Here is a 14,667-nt window from a genome sequence, read left to right on the forward strand (position 1 = left end):
GGTTGTAACAGAAGACCTAATGAGTCCAGTGAGCCAAATATTTGATTTACGCATTCTTTGTGAAACTTAAAAACCCTCATGTGGAAACTGATTTCAGATTTGGTTCTAGCGCAAGACCTATTGGATCCAGTGACCCAGGACCAAGTCTGCTCATTCTTTGTTGGAAATCTGCACTCTCACATTGAAACTAATATTATATCTGCTCACTGTTTGTTGGACTTTTATTTCGTCACGAGTAATAATGGTGCTTTTTGTTTGAACAGTAAACTTTTGGAAACACTAGACCAAGCAGTAATAGCGGACGAGATGGCTGTGGGCGAGGCAGTACAGGACAAGGCGTACATGATACAATTGGTAGAGGTACAGCACAGACGTGGGGCAGTGGGAGGAGAGATATTTGCCAGAGTATTGGGCGTCCAGGATCCAATCCGCCCTTCTGATAGTGATGTCACTGCAATCTCACCTGTTGACATATCCAGTATGTATCCTATATCGTAAGCTAATCTATACCTAAAAACTAAAAGATAGGCTTCAATGTACTGAAATTATTCATGATAATGGTTCATATATTCAAAAAGTTAGATGTACAGTCCAGAGTTCCATAAAGGTTCAATCTTGGACCTTTCTTGTACATTTTTTATGTTAATAATTTACCCTTACTCAGATTCCTATTATATAATTTCCTTGTTTCAATATATGTTGATGACATATCAAGTGTATGTTGGGCAAATAATTACTTATTTACAGTTAATTTCAAAAAATTTCTTAAAATAGTAAAAACTCATTAAGCAATAATAATTTTATATTAAATTTAGAAAATATTGCATTTTTTATCTTTCAGACAATAGTGTCAACAACTCATGTACGTTTTTGCAAATATAAATTGATGAAAAACTGACCTGTGAGGAACATATTAAGGATGTGTGTTCTAGGCTGGTTTCTGGTTGTAATTTGTAAAATAAGTAGCAGTTTAATTATATGGGGTGTAACATATACCAAAACTGTAGAAAGGATTTTTATATAATGAAAGAAACCGTTGATAATTGTCACAATGGTTGAGCCTAAATATAAGTAGGTTTCTTTCTTTTTATGACAACAGCATATGGATTGTATGTATATTTCAAATAATAATATTATTATTAGTAAAATCCGATTCCGAATTTACTATCAAAATGCAGATGTTAATAGTTTATTGCAACAACAACACAAAAATGACTTTCAGAGTACAAGCTGAAAACTTGAGTTGACTGCAAGGAGCCCTTAAATAAAAGAGCTTAATGGTAATAATTTATTACAGCACACAACACAAACATGACTTTCAGAGTACAAGCTGAAAACTTCAGTTGACTGCAAGGAGCCCTTAAATAAAAGAGCTTAATGGTAATAATTTATTACAGCACACAACACAAACATGACTTTCAGAGTACAAGCTGAAAACTTCAGTTGACTGCAAGGAGCCCTTAAATAAAAGAGCTTAATGGTAATAATTTATTACAGCACACAACACAAACATGACTTTCAGAGTACAAGCTGAAAACTTCAGTTGACTGCAAGGAGCCCTTAAATAAAAGAGCTTAATGGTAATAATTTATTACAGCACACAACACAAACATGACTTTCAGAGTACGAGCTGAAAACTTCAGTTGACTGCAAGGAGCCCTTAAATAAAAGAGCTTAATGGTAATAATTTATTACAGCACACAACACAAACATGACTTTCAGAGTACAAGCTGAAAACTTCAGTTGACTGCAAGGAGCCCTTAAATAAAAGAGCTTAATGGTAATAATTTATTACAGCACACAACACAAACATGACTTTCAGAGTACAAGCTGAAAACTTCAGTTGACTGCAAGGAGCCCTTAAATAAAAGAGCTTAATGGTAATAATTTATTACAGCACACAACACAAACATGACTTTCAGAGTACAAGCTGAAAACTTCAGTTGACTGCAAGGAGCCCTTAAATAAAAGAGCTTAATGGTAATAATTTATTACAGCACACAACACAAACATGACTTTCAGAGTACAAGCTGAAAACTTCAGTTGACTGCAAGGAGCCCTTAAATAAAAGAGCTTAATGGTAATAATTTATTACAGCACACAACACAAACATGACTTTCAGAGTACGAGCTGAAAACTTCAGTTGACTGCAAGGAGCCCTTAAATAAAAGAGCTTAATGGTAATAATTTATTACAGCACACAACACAAACATGACTTTCAGAGTACAAGCTGAATACTTCAGTTGACTGCAAGGAGCCCTTAAATAAAAGAGCTTAATGGTAATAATTTATTACAGCACACAACACAAACATGACTTTCAGAGTACAAGCTGAAAACTTCAGTTGACTGCAAGGAGCCCTTAAATAAAAGAGCTTAATGGTAATAATTTATTACAGCACACAACACAAACATGACTTTCAGAGTACAAGCTGAAAACTTCAGTTGACTGCAAGGAGCCCTTAAATAAAAGAGCTTAATGGTAATAATTTATTACAGCACACAACACAAACATGACTTTCAGAGTACAAGCTGAATACTTCAGTTGACTGCAAGGAGCCCTTAAATAAAAGAGCTTAATGGTAATAATTTATTACAGCACACAACACAAACATGACTTTCAGAGTACAAGCTGAAAACTTCAGTTGACTGCAAGGAGCCCTTAAATAAAAGAGCTTAATGGTAATAATTTATTACAGCACACAACACAAACATGACTTTCAGAGTACAAGCTGAAAAACTTCAGTTGACTGCAAGGAGCCCTTAAATAAAAAGAGCTTAATGGTAATAATTTATTACAGCACACAACACAAATATGACTTTCAGAGTACGCAAGCTGAAAACTTCAGTTGGACTGCAAGGAGCCCTTAAATAAAAGAGCTTAATGGTAATAATTTATTACAGCACACAACACAAACATGACTTTCAGAGTACAAGCTGTGAAAACTTCAGTTGACTGCAAGGAGCCCTTAAATAAAAAGAGCTCTAATGGTAATAATTTATTACAGCACACAACACAAACATGACTTTCAGAGTACAAGCTGAAAAACTTCAGTTGACTGCAAGGAGCCCTTAAATAAAAGAGCTTAATGGTAATAATTTATTACAGCACACAACACAAACATGACTTTCAGAGTACAAGTGAAAACTTCAGTTGACTGCAAGGTAGCCCTTAAATAAAAGAGCTTAATGGTAATAATTTATTACAGCACACAACACAAACATGACTTTCAGAGTACAAGCTGAAAACTTCAGTTGACTGCAAGGAGCCTTAAATAAAAGAGCTTAATGGTAATAATTTATTACAGCACACAACACAAACATGACTTTCAGAGTACAAGCTGAAAACTTCAGTTGACTGCAAGGACGCCCTTAAATAAAGAGCTTAATGGTAATAATTTATTACAGCACACCAACACAAACATGACTTTCAGAGTACAAGCTGAAAACTTCAGTTGACTGCAAGGAGCCCTTAAATAAAGAGCCTTAATGGTAATAATTTATTACAGCACACAACACAAACATGACTTTCAGAGTACGAGCTGAAAAACTTCAGTTGACTGCAAGGAGCCCTTAAATAAAGAGCTTAATGGTAATAATTTATTTACAGCACACAAACACAAAACATGACTTTCAGAGTACAAGCTGAAAACTTCAGTTGACATTTCAAGGATGCCCTTAAATAAAAAGAGCTTAATGGTAATAATTTATTACAGCACACAACACAAACATGACTTTCAGAGTACAAGCTGAAAACTTCAGTTGACTGCAAGGAGCCCTTAAATAAAAGAGTCTTAATGGTAATAATTTATTACAGCACTCAACACAACATGACTTTCAGAGTACAAGCTGAATACTTCAGTTGACTGCAAGGAGCCCTTAAATAAAGAGGCTTAATGGTAATAATTTATTACAGCACACAACACAAACATGACTTTCAGAGTACAAGCTGAAAACTTGAGTTGACTGCAAGGAAGCCCTTAAATAAAAGAGCTTAATGGTAATAATTTATTACAGCACACAACACAAACATGACTTTCAGAGTACAAGCTGAAAACTTCAGTTGTACTGCAAGGAGCCCTTAAATAAAGAGCTTAATGGTAATAATTTATTACAGCACACAACACCAAACATGACTTTCAGAGTACAAGCTGAATACTTCAGTTGACTGCAGGGAGCCCCTTAAAATAAAAGAGCTTAATGGTAATAATTTATTACAGCACACAACACAAACATGACTTTCAGAGTACAAGCTGAAAACTTCAGTTGACTGCAAGGAGCCTTAAATAAAAGAGCTTAATGGTTAATAATTTTATTACAGCACACAACACAAACATGACTTTCAGAGTACAAGCTGGAAAACTTTCAGTTGACTTGCAAGGAGCCCTTAAATAAAAAGAGTTAATGGTAATAATTTATTACAGCACACAATACACAAACATGACTTTCAGAGTACAAGCTGAAATCTTCAGTTGACTGCAAGGAGCCCTTAATAAAAGAGCTTAATGGTAATAATTTATTACAGCACACAACACAAACATGGGACTTTCAGGAGTACGAGCTGAAAACTTCCAGTTGACTGCAAGGAGCCCTTAAATAAAAGAGCTTAATGGTAATAATTTATTACAGCACACAACACAAACATGACTTTCAGAGTACAAGCTGAAAAACTTCAGTTGACTGCAAGGAGCCCTTAAATAAAAGAGCTTAATGGTAATAATTTATTACAGCACACAACACAAACATGACTTTCAGAGTACAAGCTGAAAACTTCAGTTGACTGCAAGGATGCCCTTAAATATAAGAAAAGAGCTTCAATGGTAATAATTTTATTACAGCACACAACACAAACATGACTTTCAGAGTACAAGCTGAAAAACTTCAGTTGACTGCAAGGAGCCCTTATAAATAAAAGAGCTTAATGGTAATAATTTATTACAGCACACAACACAAACATGACTTTCAGAGTACAAGCTGAAAACTTCAGTTGACTGCAGGAGCCCTTAAATAAAAGAGCTTAACTGGTAATAATTTATTACAGCACAACACAAACATGACTTTCAGAGTACGAGCTTGAAACTTCAGTTGACTGCAAGGAGCCCTTAAATAAAAGAGCTTAATGGTAATAATTTATTACAGCACACAAACACAAACATGACTTTCAGAGTACAAGCTGAATACTTCAGTTGACTGCAAGGAGCCCTTAAATAAAAGAGCTTAATGGTAATAATTTATTACAGCACAACACAAACATGACTTTCAGAGTACAAGCTGAAAACTTCAGTTGACTGCAAGGAGCCCTGTAAATAAAAGAGCTTAATGGTAATAATTTATTACAGCACACAACACAAACATGACTTTCAGAGTACAAGCTGAATACTTCAGTTGACTGCAAGGAGCCCTTAAATAAAAGAAGGCTTAATGGTAATAATTTTATTACAGCACACAACACAAACATGACTTTCAGAGTACAAGCTGAAAAACTTCAGTTGACTGCAAGGAGACCCTTAAATAAAGAGCTTAATGGTAATAATTATTTCAGCACCACCAACACAAACATGACTTTACAGAGTACAAGCTGAACACTTCAGTTGACTGCAAGGAGCCCTTAAATAAAAGAGCCTTACATGGTAATTAATTTATATACAGCACCACAACACAAATATGACTTTCAGAGTACAAGCTGAAAACTTCAGTTGACTGCAAGGAGCCCTTAAATAAAAGAGCTTAATGGTAATAATTTATTACAGCACACAACACAAACATGACTTTCAGAGTACAAGCTGAAAACTTCAGTTGACTGCAAGGAGCCCTTAAATAAAAGAGCTTAATGGTAATAATTTATTACAGCACACAACACAAACATGACTTTCAGAGTACAAGCTGAATACTTCAGTTGACTGCAAGGAGCCCTTAAATAAAAGAGCTTAATGGTAATAATTTATTACAGCACACAACACAAACATGACTTTCAGAGTACAAGCTGAAAACTTCAGTTGACTGCAAGGAGCCCTTAAATAAAAGAGCTTAATGGTAATAATTTATTACAGCACACAACACAAACATGACTTTCAGAGTACAAGCTGAAAACTTCAGTTGACTGCAAGGAGCCCTTAAATAAAAGAGCTTAATGGTAATAATTTATTACAGCACACAACACAAACATGACTTTCAGAGTACAAGCTGAAAACTTCAGTTGACTGCAAGGAGCCCTTAAATAAAAGAGCTTAATGGTAATAATTTATTACAGCACACAACACAAACATGACTTTCAGAGTACAAGCTGAAAACTTCAGTTGACTGCAAGGAGCCCTTAAATAAAAGAGCTTAATGGTAATAATTTATTACAGCACACAACACAAACATGACTTTCAGAGTACGAGCTGAAAACTTCAGTTGACTGCAAGGAGCCCTTAAATAAAAGAGCTTAATGGTAATAATTTATTACAGCACACAACACAAACATGACTTTCAGAGTACGAGCTGAAAACTTCAGTTGACTGCAAGGAGCCCTTAAATAAAAGAGCTTAATGGTAATAATTTATTACAGCACACAACACAAACATGACTTTCAGAGTACAAGCTGAAAACTTCAGTTGACTGCAAGGAGCCCTTAAATAAAAGAGCTTAATGGTAATAATTTATTACAGCACACAACACAAACATGACTTTCAGAGTACAAGCTGAATACTTCAGTTGACTGCAAGGAGCCCTTAAATAAAAGAGCTTAATGGTAATAATTTATTACAGCACACAACACAAACATGACTTTCAGAGTACAAGCTGAAAACTTCAGTTGACTGCAAGGAGCCCTTAAATAAAAGAGCTTAATGGTAATAATTTATTACAGCACACAACACAAACATGACTTTCAGAGTACAAGCTGAAAACTTCAGTTGACTGCAAGGAGCCCTTAAATAAAAGAGCTTAATGGTAATAATTTATTACAGCACACAACACAAACATGACTTTCAGAGTACAAGCTGAATACTTCAGTTGACTGCAAGGAGCCCTTAAATAAAAGAGCTTAATGGTAATAATTTATTACAGCACACAACACAAACATGACTTTCAGAGTACAAGCTGAAAACTTCAGTTGACTGCAAGGAGCCCTTAAATAAAAGAGCTTAATGGTAATAATTTATTACAGCACACAACACAAACATGACTTTCAGAGTACAAGCTGAAAACTTCAGTTGACTGCAAGGAGCCCTTAAATAAAAGAGCTTAATGGTAATAATTTATTACAGCACACAACACAAATATGACTTTCAGAGTACAAGCTGAAAACTTCAGTTGACTGCAAGGAGCCCTTAAATAAAAGAGCTTAATGGTAATAATTTATTACAGCACACAACACAAACATGACTTTCAGAGTACAAGCTGAAAACTTCAGTTGACTGCAAGGAGCCCTTAAATAAAAGAGCTTAATGGTAATAATTTATTACAGCACACAACACAAACATGACTTTCAGAGTACAAGCTGAAAACTTCAGTTGACTGCAAGGAGCCCTTAAATAAAAGAGCTTAATGGTAATAATTTATTACAGCACACAACACACAAACATGACTTTCAGAGTACAAGCTGAATACTTCAGTTGACTGCAAATAGCCCTTAAATAAAAGAGCTTAATGGTAATAATTTATTACAGCACACAACACAAACATGACTTTCAGAGTACAAGCTGAAAACTTCAGTTGACTGCAAGGAGCCCTTAAATAAAAGAGCTTAATGGTAATAATTTATTACAGCACACAACACAAACATGACTTTCAGAGTACAAGCTGAAAACTTCAGTTGACTGCAAGGAGCCCTTAAATAAAAGAGCTTAATGGTAATAATTTATTACAGCACACAACACAAACATGACTTTCAGAGTACGAGCTGAAAACTTCAGTTGACTGCAAGGAGAGCCCTTAAATAAAAGAGCTTAATGGCTTTCAACAATTATGAAATTTTGATTTTTTTGTACAGAATGTAATAGCACTATGTTGTTATGTATCTCTGTTAATCCAAGAAAAAAAAATATATATACATATATGCGAGGTCTGTTAAAAAATATCTCTACTTTAGTTTATGTGGTGTCATGTATAGGGGGACTGGGGGAATTCCGTGCACTTAAGGAAGTACAAATTTTTCTGACCATATTTTACCTGAAATAATCTCAAAAATATATTTTCTAAAGAGTAACATACATTAGCTTCTATATAAAAATTACACTGAGCTGTAAATATTATAGTTGTAGAATAAAAAATGTCTAACTAATGCGTTGTATGTGTGCAGTTTTCCCCATGTCATTGGGTAGTACCATGCAGTGGTTGGGGTAATTTTGCGCATGTATTTTTATGAGTGTTAAAAATAAAATTAACCACCAAAAATAGTTTGACATATTTTGTTTACAAAACTAATACATTTATTTTGACAAAAACAAGATTGGTGAAGTTGAGAAGTATAATTTATAAAATTGTTTGCACAATGTTTTTGTTTTCGTTTTGATGCACATATTGCATTCATAGTATTCAGGACTGTCCCAGCCACTACACTCGGAGTGTGACCAGAATCCACATTTGACGCATTGGAACCATTGTTCATTGTCTCTTCCAAATTAGTCACAGATACCACATTTTCGTTATTTTGATCACTGAATGTCATATCAATGTCGTCTAACTTGTTGTTGTCACACATTTCATTCAATTATAACTCAGACTTGTCTGTTTTAGAAAGGGTTGAAGCTCTTTTGCTTCTTGTGTGGATAGTTAGGCCTGTCTTCCTTGTTAAATCCCAACTTTTGTGTTAATTTCTTAACTGCTTCGCTTAATGAATTGGTAGACACTTCTTTTTATTTAGCTTCTTTTTGCACATTCTTTTCCTCATTTTGTATTTTTTCCTTCCAAACTCATCTTGATGCGGGTGCTGGTAAGTATTTCCGAGTGCATTTATTTATTCGTGACCTTGTTGTTTTTATTGATATATTTTGGGATCGGAGCTACTTCCTTGAATGGTATATATTCACTACAATTTGTTGAAGTAGAAGGAACTGGTGAGATAAAATAACATGTGCCTCCTGTTAATAGTGCAGATTCAGCAAAATTGGTTGAAGTAGAAACAACGGATGAGGCAACAAAGCACGTGCCTGTAAAGGAAGAGTCAGCATCATCCATCACAACGAGTTCTTGAAATTCTTCTGCTTGATTAAAGTCCTCATCAGAAAATATGTTTGTGTCTCCCTACTGAAAGCTCGAACTCTGTTAATGCTAGTATTGTCGGGTTCTCTAAGCTTTACTTCAGGATTTCTTTTAGTGATGAAGTAAAGCCAATCATACCCAGCTACACCTTGCCCTCTATTAAAATTGTGTTTAATGTGATTCTTTTTGGTGATCTCAAAAGCCTGACGCCTCAATTCTGTATGGTTAAGGCTGTAAAAAGTTTGCTAGTTTAATTACATGGTCAGAAATTTCTTTTTCTTGCTCTGGGGTGAAAATTGCTTTTCGTCCTAGTGCTGGAAATAAATATCCATTGTCAGCTATTTTTAATTTGTCCCATAATGTGGATTTTGGAATTCCAAATTCCTTCCTGGCTTTTCAATGGCAATTTTAGTTGATCAGGAGTCCCGCTTTGATGCTGAGTTGTTCTAAGATACATCCTCGGTATCTAAAATGATTAAACAAATTGTAACTTAAATGAAAGCAATTTTGAAGCATACGGAGGAATACCGCGCATGGCAGAAACGTACAGGTACGTGGATAACCCCGAGTCGGCACTGCTAACTTAAATTCTTTTTAAGTGAATTACTACAAACAATAAACGCACAACTGTTATATGGATTTTTGCGTAAGAATATGTACAACTCACTTTATATGAACATCATCTCATTTGCAGTGACAGGACTGAGTAAGCACACTTCGAATAACTTGAGAAATTAATGATTGTTGGTATTTGTATTAAGAAATTTTCATCTTATCAAACATAAATCACATGAATATAACACCAGGAAAAAATATGATGCTTTAATTGATTTTTGTAGACTTGGTTAAACTTTAAATAGTCATATCAGTTAAAATCTACAATAAGTTAATAACCTCAATAGCTAAATACCCTATAAATATTTTTAAAACTAAATTTTACAACTGGCTTCTAGATATACCGTTATATCCACTGGATGAGTTTTTCAATGTGTCTAACGTAAATTTTTAGCAACTGTAGATCATATTCTGTTTACGTTGCTCCCAATTGCAAACGCATCACCCTTTACTTTATATTAGTTTATATTACAATAGTATATACTATTTATGTGTTGAACTAAAAGTGGGAATCATATTTTGGAACTGATTACATGGATCAACCACAATCTTTATGTAGATTTTCTTTTAAGATAAGTATAGACGTCAAGTATGTTTATTTGAAACCATCAAAAGTATATTAAAACCTATTTAAAATTTTATTTTTTAAAGAATGTTTATTTTAGTTTTTAACTCTTGTATAGTCTATATATCTGAGGAATATGGTGGCTGAGGCATCATTAGTGTGTTTGTTTTGGGCAAACATTTGTGCACAAGTAACAATGTGTAAGCAGGTGCGATATCATGGTGCAAAGGCGAATTTTTGTTCTTCCACAAATCCGGGCATTTCTGGTGGATTGCTTCACACAAATTGCGTGTAACTTGATTCGTCACCAGTTATGCCCCTATGGAGCTAATTTGGGTCATCATGGACATTGATCGTAGTTACCCCAAGACATTTACACACACACATTATAAATAAGCAATACATATATATATATATATATATATATGTATTTTATAATATTTAATTTTATTGATTTTATATATATATATATATATATATATATATATATATATATATATATATATATATATATATATATATATATATTAAATCCATAAAATTATATATATATATTTTTATTAGGCTATTATATATATTTTATATATATATATATATATATATATATATAAAATTATATATATATACAGGGTGATTCATGAAGTTCTCCCCCCACTTCTACAGCACATTGCACTAGTAAAAATAATGAAAAAATGTTATATAAACATAGGTCCGAAAACGCTTCGTTAGCGAGTTACAGCTAGCGAAAGATTTCGCCTGAATTCCTGGGTAAAGAGTAAAATAAAGCCATACTGAACTTTTGGAAAGGTTAATTAAGTAAGAAATATCGTGGATTCTTATGTATTTTTACCTGATAAAGCTAATAAAATAGGTTTCAGAACTGTACCTGTAGTAGTTTTTGAGGGATTCAGGGTAAAATGCAAAAAATTGGGGCACGAAACAATGTTTTTTTTAAGTTTGATGTACAATAACTTTGTTAAATTGGTAATAAATACATAAAATCAACAAACATTAATTGTAGAGAATTTAATTCTGAGAAAATTGATATAATCAAAGTCTAAAATAAAACAGAAATAAGTACCAAAAAATCGATTTTATTCAGTATAATACATTACTAGCTGTAAAGAAATACCGTACGGTATTTAGTTAAAATAAAACAAAAACAAAATGTTTTTTCCTTAATGATGAGATAAATTGAGAAAACAAGATTAACTGTTAAATAAATTTGTTTGTAAATAAAAATATCATGTTTTATTACGTTGTATTTTTTTTTTTAATAAAAATTTACATCAAATGTTCGAAAATAAATGAAGCAAACATTTTCCCATTATTGTTTACTAATCATCGAAATGCAGTTTTTTGTTTTATTAATTTCTAAGTTGGTAACGCACGAATAACAGCTGATCAACAATGGTATTCTGTACTGTTATGTTAGAACTGTGTATTAGTGGTGTTTTGCAAGCTACAGCAGGAGATCGGGTTCTGTGAATCGTGTTATTAAATGCAATTTTTCTGTGAGTTATAATTCGATTGTTTATTCAGCGAAAAAATGCCTTACTTATTTACATCAGAGGAATACGCTGATATGGTTTTTATTTTGGGTTACTGTAATGGTAATGCTAGAGCTGCTGTAGAAGAATATGAACTACGTTACCCTAATAGGAGGATTCCAGATACCAAAACAATTTCAGGAACTTTTCGTACTCTTCGGGAAACAGGATCACTACCAAGTACTAGAACCAATTATGAACGAGCTGTCCAACTTGATGATGATATTGTTATTAATGCTGTTCATCGCAGTCCAGGTGTAAGTACACGACGTATTTCTAGGCGGATAGGAGTTTCGCAGTCACCGGTGTGGAGGTCACTTAATCGAAACAAATTTTATCCGTTTCATAAACAAAAGGTTCAACATCTACAGCTAGGGGATGGTCCGCTTCGCTTGGAGTTTTGCAACTTTTTGAATATTAATAATCAACTCTACAAGCATATTTTGTTTACGGATGAGGCACAATTCACTCGGGATGGTGTCAATAACTTGCACAATGAACACTCATGGGCAGAAGAAAATCCACATGAGGTAGTGGAACAGAACTTTCAACACCGATTTAGCGTCAATGTCTGGTGTGGCCTTTTGCACAATCGGCTGATTGGACCTTTTATATTACCTGGAGGCCTAAATGCTGAGTTCTATTTGCATTTCCTTCAAGAAGAGTTGCCGCAGCTGTTAGAGAATGTTCCTTTACATCTCAGACAAAATTTGTACTTCCAGCATGACGGAGCACCTCCCCACTTTTCACGTGCCGTTTCTGCTTACTTAAATCATCAATTTCCTGGACACTGGATTGGTCGTGGAGGGCCTCACCCTTGGCCACCAAGATCACCAGATCTATCTCCATTGGATTATTGCATCTGGGGATGGATGAAAGACATTGTATACAAGACAAAAGTGAATTCTCGTGATGAATTAATTGCCCGTATTATGGATTCGGCTGTGCAGATACAGGGAAGTCCTGAAAAATTAAGAAACGCAACAAAAGCAATACAAAACGTGCTGCAAAATGTATTGATAATGATGGCCTCATTTTCGAACATCTATTATAAAAAGGTGCGTACGGTTGGCCCAACCTGATTAATTTTGCTTAAAACTAGTAATGTATTATACTGAATAAAATCGATTTTTTGGTACTTATTTCTGTTTTATTTTAGACTTTGATTATATCAATTTTCTCAGAATTAAATTCTCTACAATTAATGTTTGTTGATTTTATGTATTTATTACCAATTTAACAAAGTTATTGTACATCAAACTTAAAAAAACATTGTTTCGTGCCCCAATTTTTTGCATTTTACCCTGAATCCCTCAAAAACTACTACAGGTACAGTTCTGAAACCTATTTTATTAGCTTTATCAGGTAAAAATACATAAGAATCCACGATATTTCTTACTTAATTAACCTTTCCAAAAGTTCAGTATGGCTTTATTTTACTCTTTACCCAGGAATTCAGGCGAAATCTTTCGCTAGCTGTAACTCGCTAACGAAGCGTTTTCGGACCTATGTTTATATAACATTTTTTCATTATTTTTACTAGTACAATGTGCTGTAGAAGTGGGGGGAGAACTTCATGAATCACCCTGTATATATATATATCAGAAATTAAATTAGGCTATTGCCACTTATACAAATTTAATGAATGTAAACAGAAGTCATTTGACAGGTATTTGGTCTTCCGATCATATGTTAGTTTGGTTATTTAAACACATATGTGAAAGAAACGGCCAAATACAAAATAATTGAATCGTAAAAAGTGAGGGCTCTGTGGTGTAATGGTAGCACATTCACCTGGCAAGTGAGAGATCCGGGTTCGAGTCCCGGCGGAGCAAGTACTTTTTGCGATTCAATATTTATTGAAATTAAATTAGGCTATTGCCACTTATACAAATTTAATGAATGTAAACAGAAGTCATTTGACAGGTATTTGGTCTTCCGATCATATGTTAGTTTGGTTATTTAAACACATATGTGAAAGAAACGGCCAAATACAAAATAATTGAATCGTAAAAAGTGAGGGCTCTGTGGTGTAATGGTAGCACATTCACCCGGCAAGTGAGAGATCCGGGTTCGAGTCCCGGCGGAGCAAGTACTTTTTGCGATTCAATATTTATTGAAATTAAATTAGGCTATTGCCACTTATACAAATTTAATGAATGTAAACAGAAGTCATTTGACAGATATTTGGTCTTCCGATCATATGTTAGTTTGGTTATTTAAACACATATGTGAAAGAAACGGCCAAATACAAAATAATTGAATCGTAAAAAGTGAGGGCTCTGTGGTGTAATGGTAGCACATTCACCCGGCAAGTGAGAGATCCGGGTTCGAGTCCCGGCGGAGCAAGTACTTTTTGCGATTCAATATTTATTGAAATTATATATATATATATATATATATATATATATATATATATATTATATATATATATACAGAATGGTAAAAAAGTCCCGGAACAGTTTAATATATTTTTTACCAATATAGATAAAGTAATGAGACTTGGTATATCAATAATAGCCATAAATGTCTAGTTTTTTAAGGTATTAAAACGTTTTTATCCCTTATGGGGGACGGCCCACGAGGAGTCAGACAAAATTCTTAAATAGCAGCATAGGTCGAGTTTTATATCAAATTAAAGGTCTTAGTTAGTAGAACACATTGCCGCAAACCGGACCTCAAAAGGTTCACTCTAACTGAAATGGCGGCGTTTTAAAGTTATTTGTCATTTATCCAAATAAGTCATTCTCTTA

At 33.9% G+C, this 14,667-nt stretch overlaps 1 protein-coding gene and 1 non-coding gene across 2 annotated transcripts in view; both read left to right on the forward strand.

Moving 5' to 3' along the window:
* LOC124365605 (integrator complex subunit 1) overlaps positions 1–14,667 on the forward strand; it is a 66,182-nt gene that overhangs the window by 18,900 nt on the left and 32,615 nt on the right. The window contains exon 5 of the mRNA XM_046821595.1: positions 264–478. Within this exon, the coding sequence (XP_046677551.1) occupies positions 264–478 (215 nt within the window). The remainder of the gene's footprint in view (positions 1–263; positions 479–14,667) is intronic.
* Trnaa-ggc lies at positions 13,679–13,749 on the forward strand. Its single transcript has one exon. It is a non-coding gene; the product is annotated as a tRNA-Ala (tRNA).

The sequence above is a fragment of the Homalodisca vitripennis genome, chromosome 6 (genome assembly GCF_021130785.1).
Source record: "Homalodisca vitripennis isolate AUS2020 chromosome 6, UT_GWSS_2.1, whole genome shotgun sequence".
Classification (NCBI taxonomy): Eukaryota; Metazoa; Arthropoda; class Insecta; order Hemiptera; family Cicadellidae; genus Homalodisca; species Homalodisca vitripennis.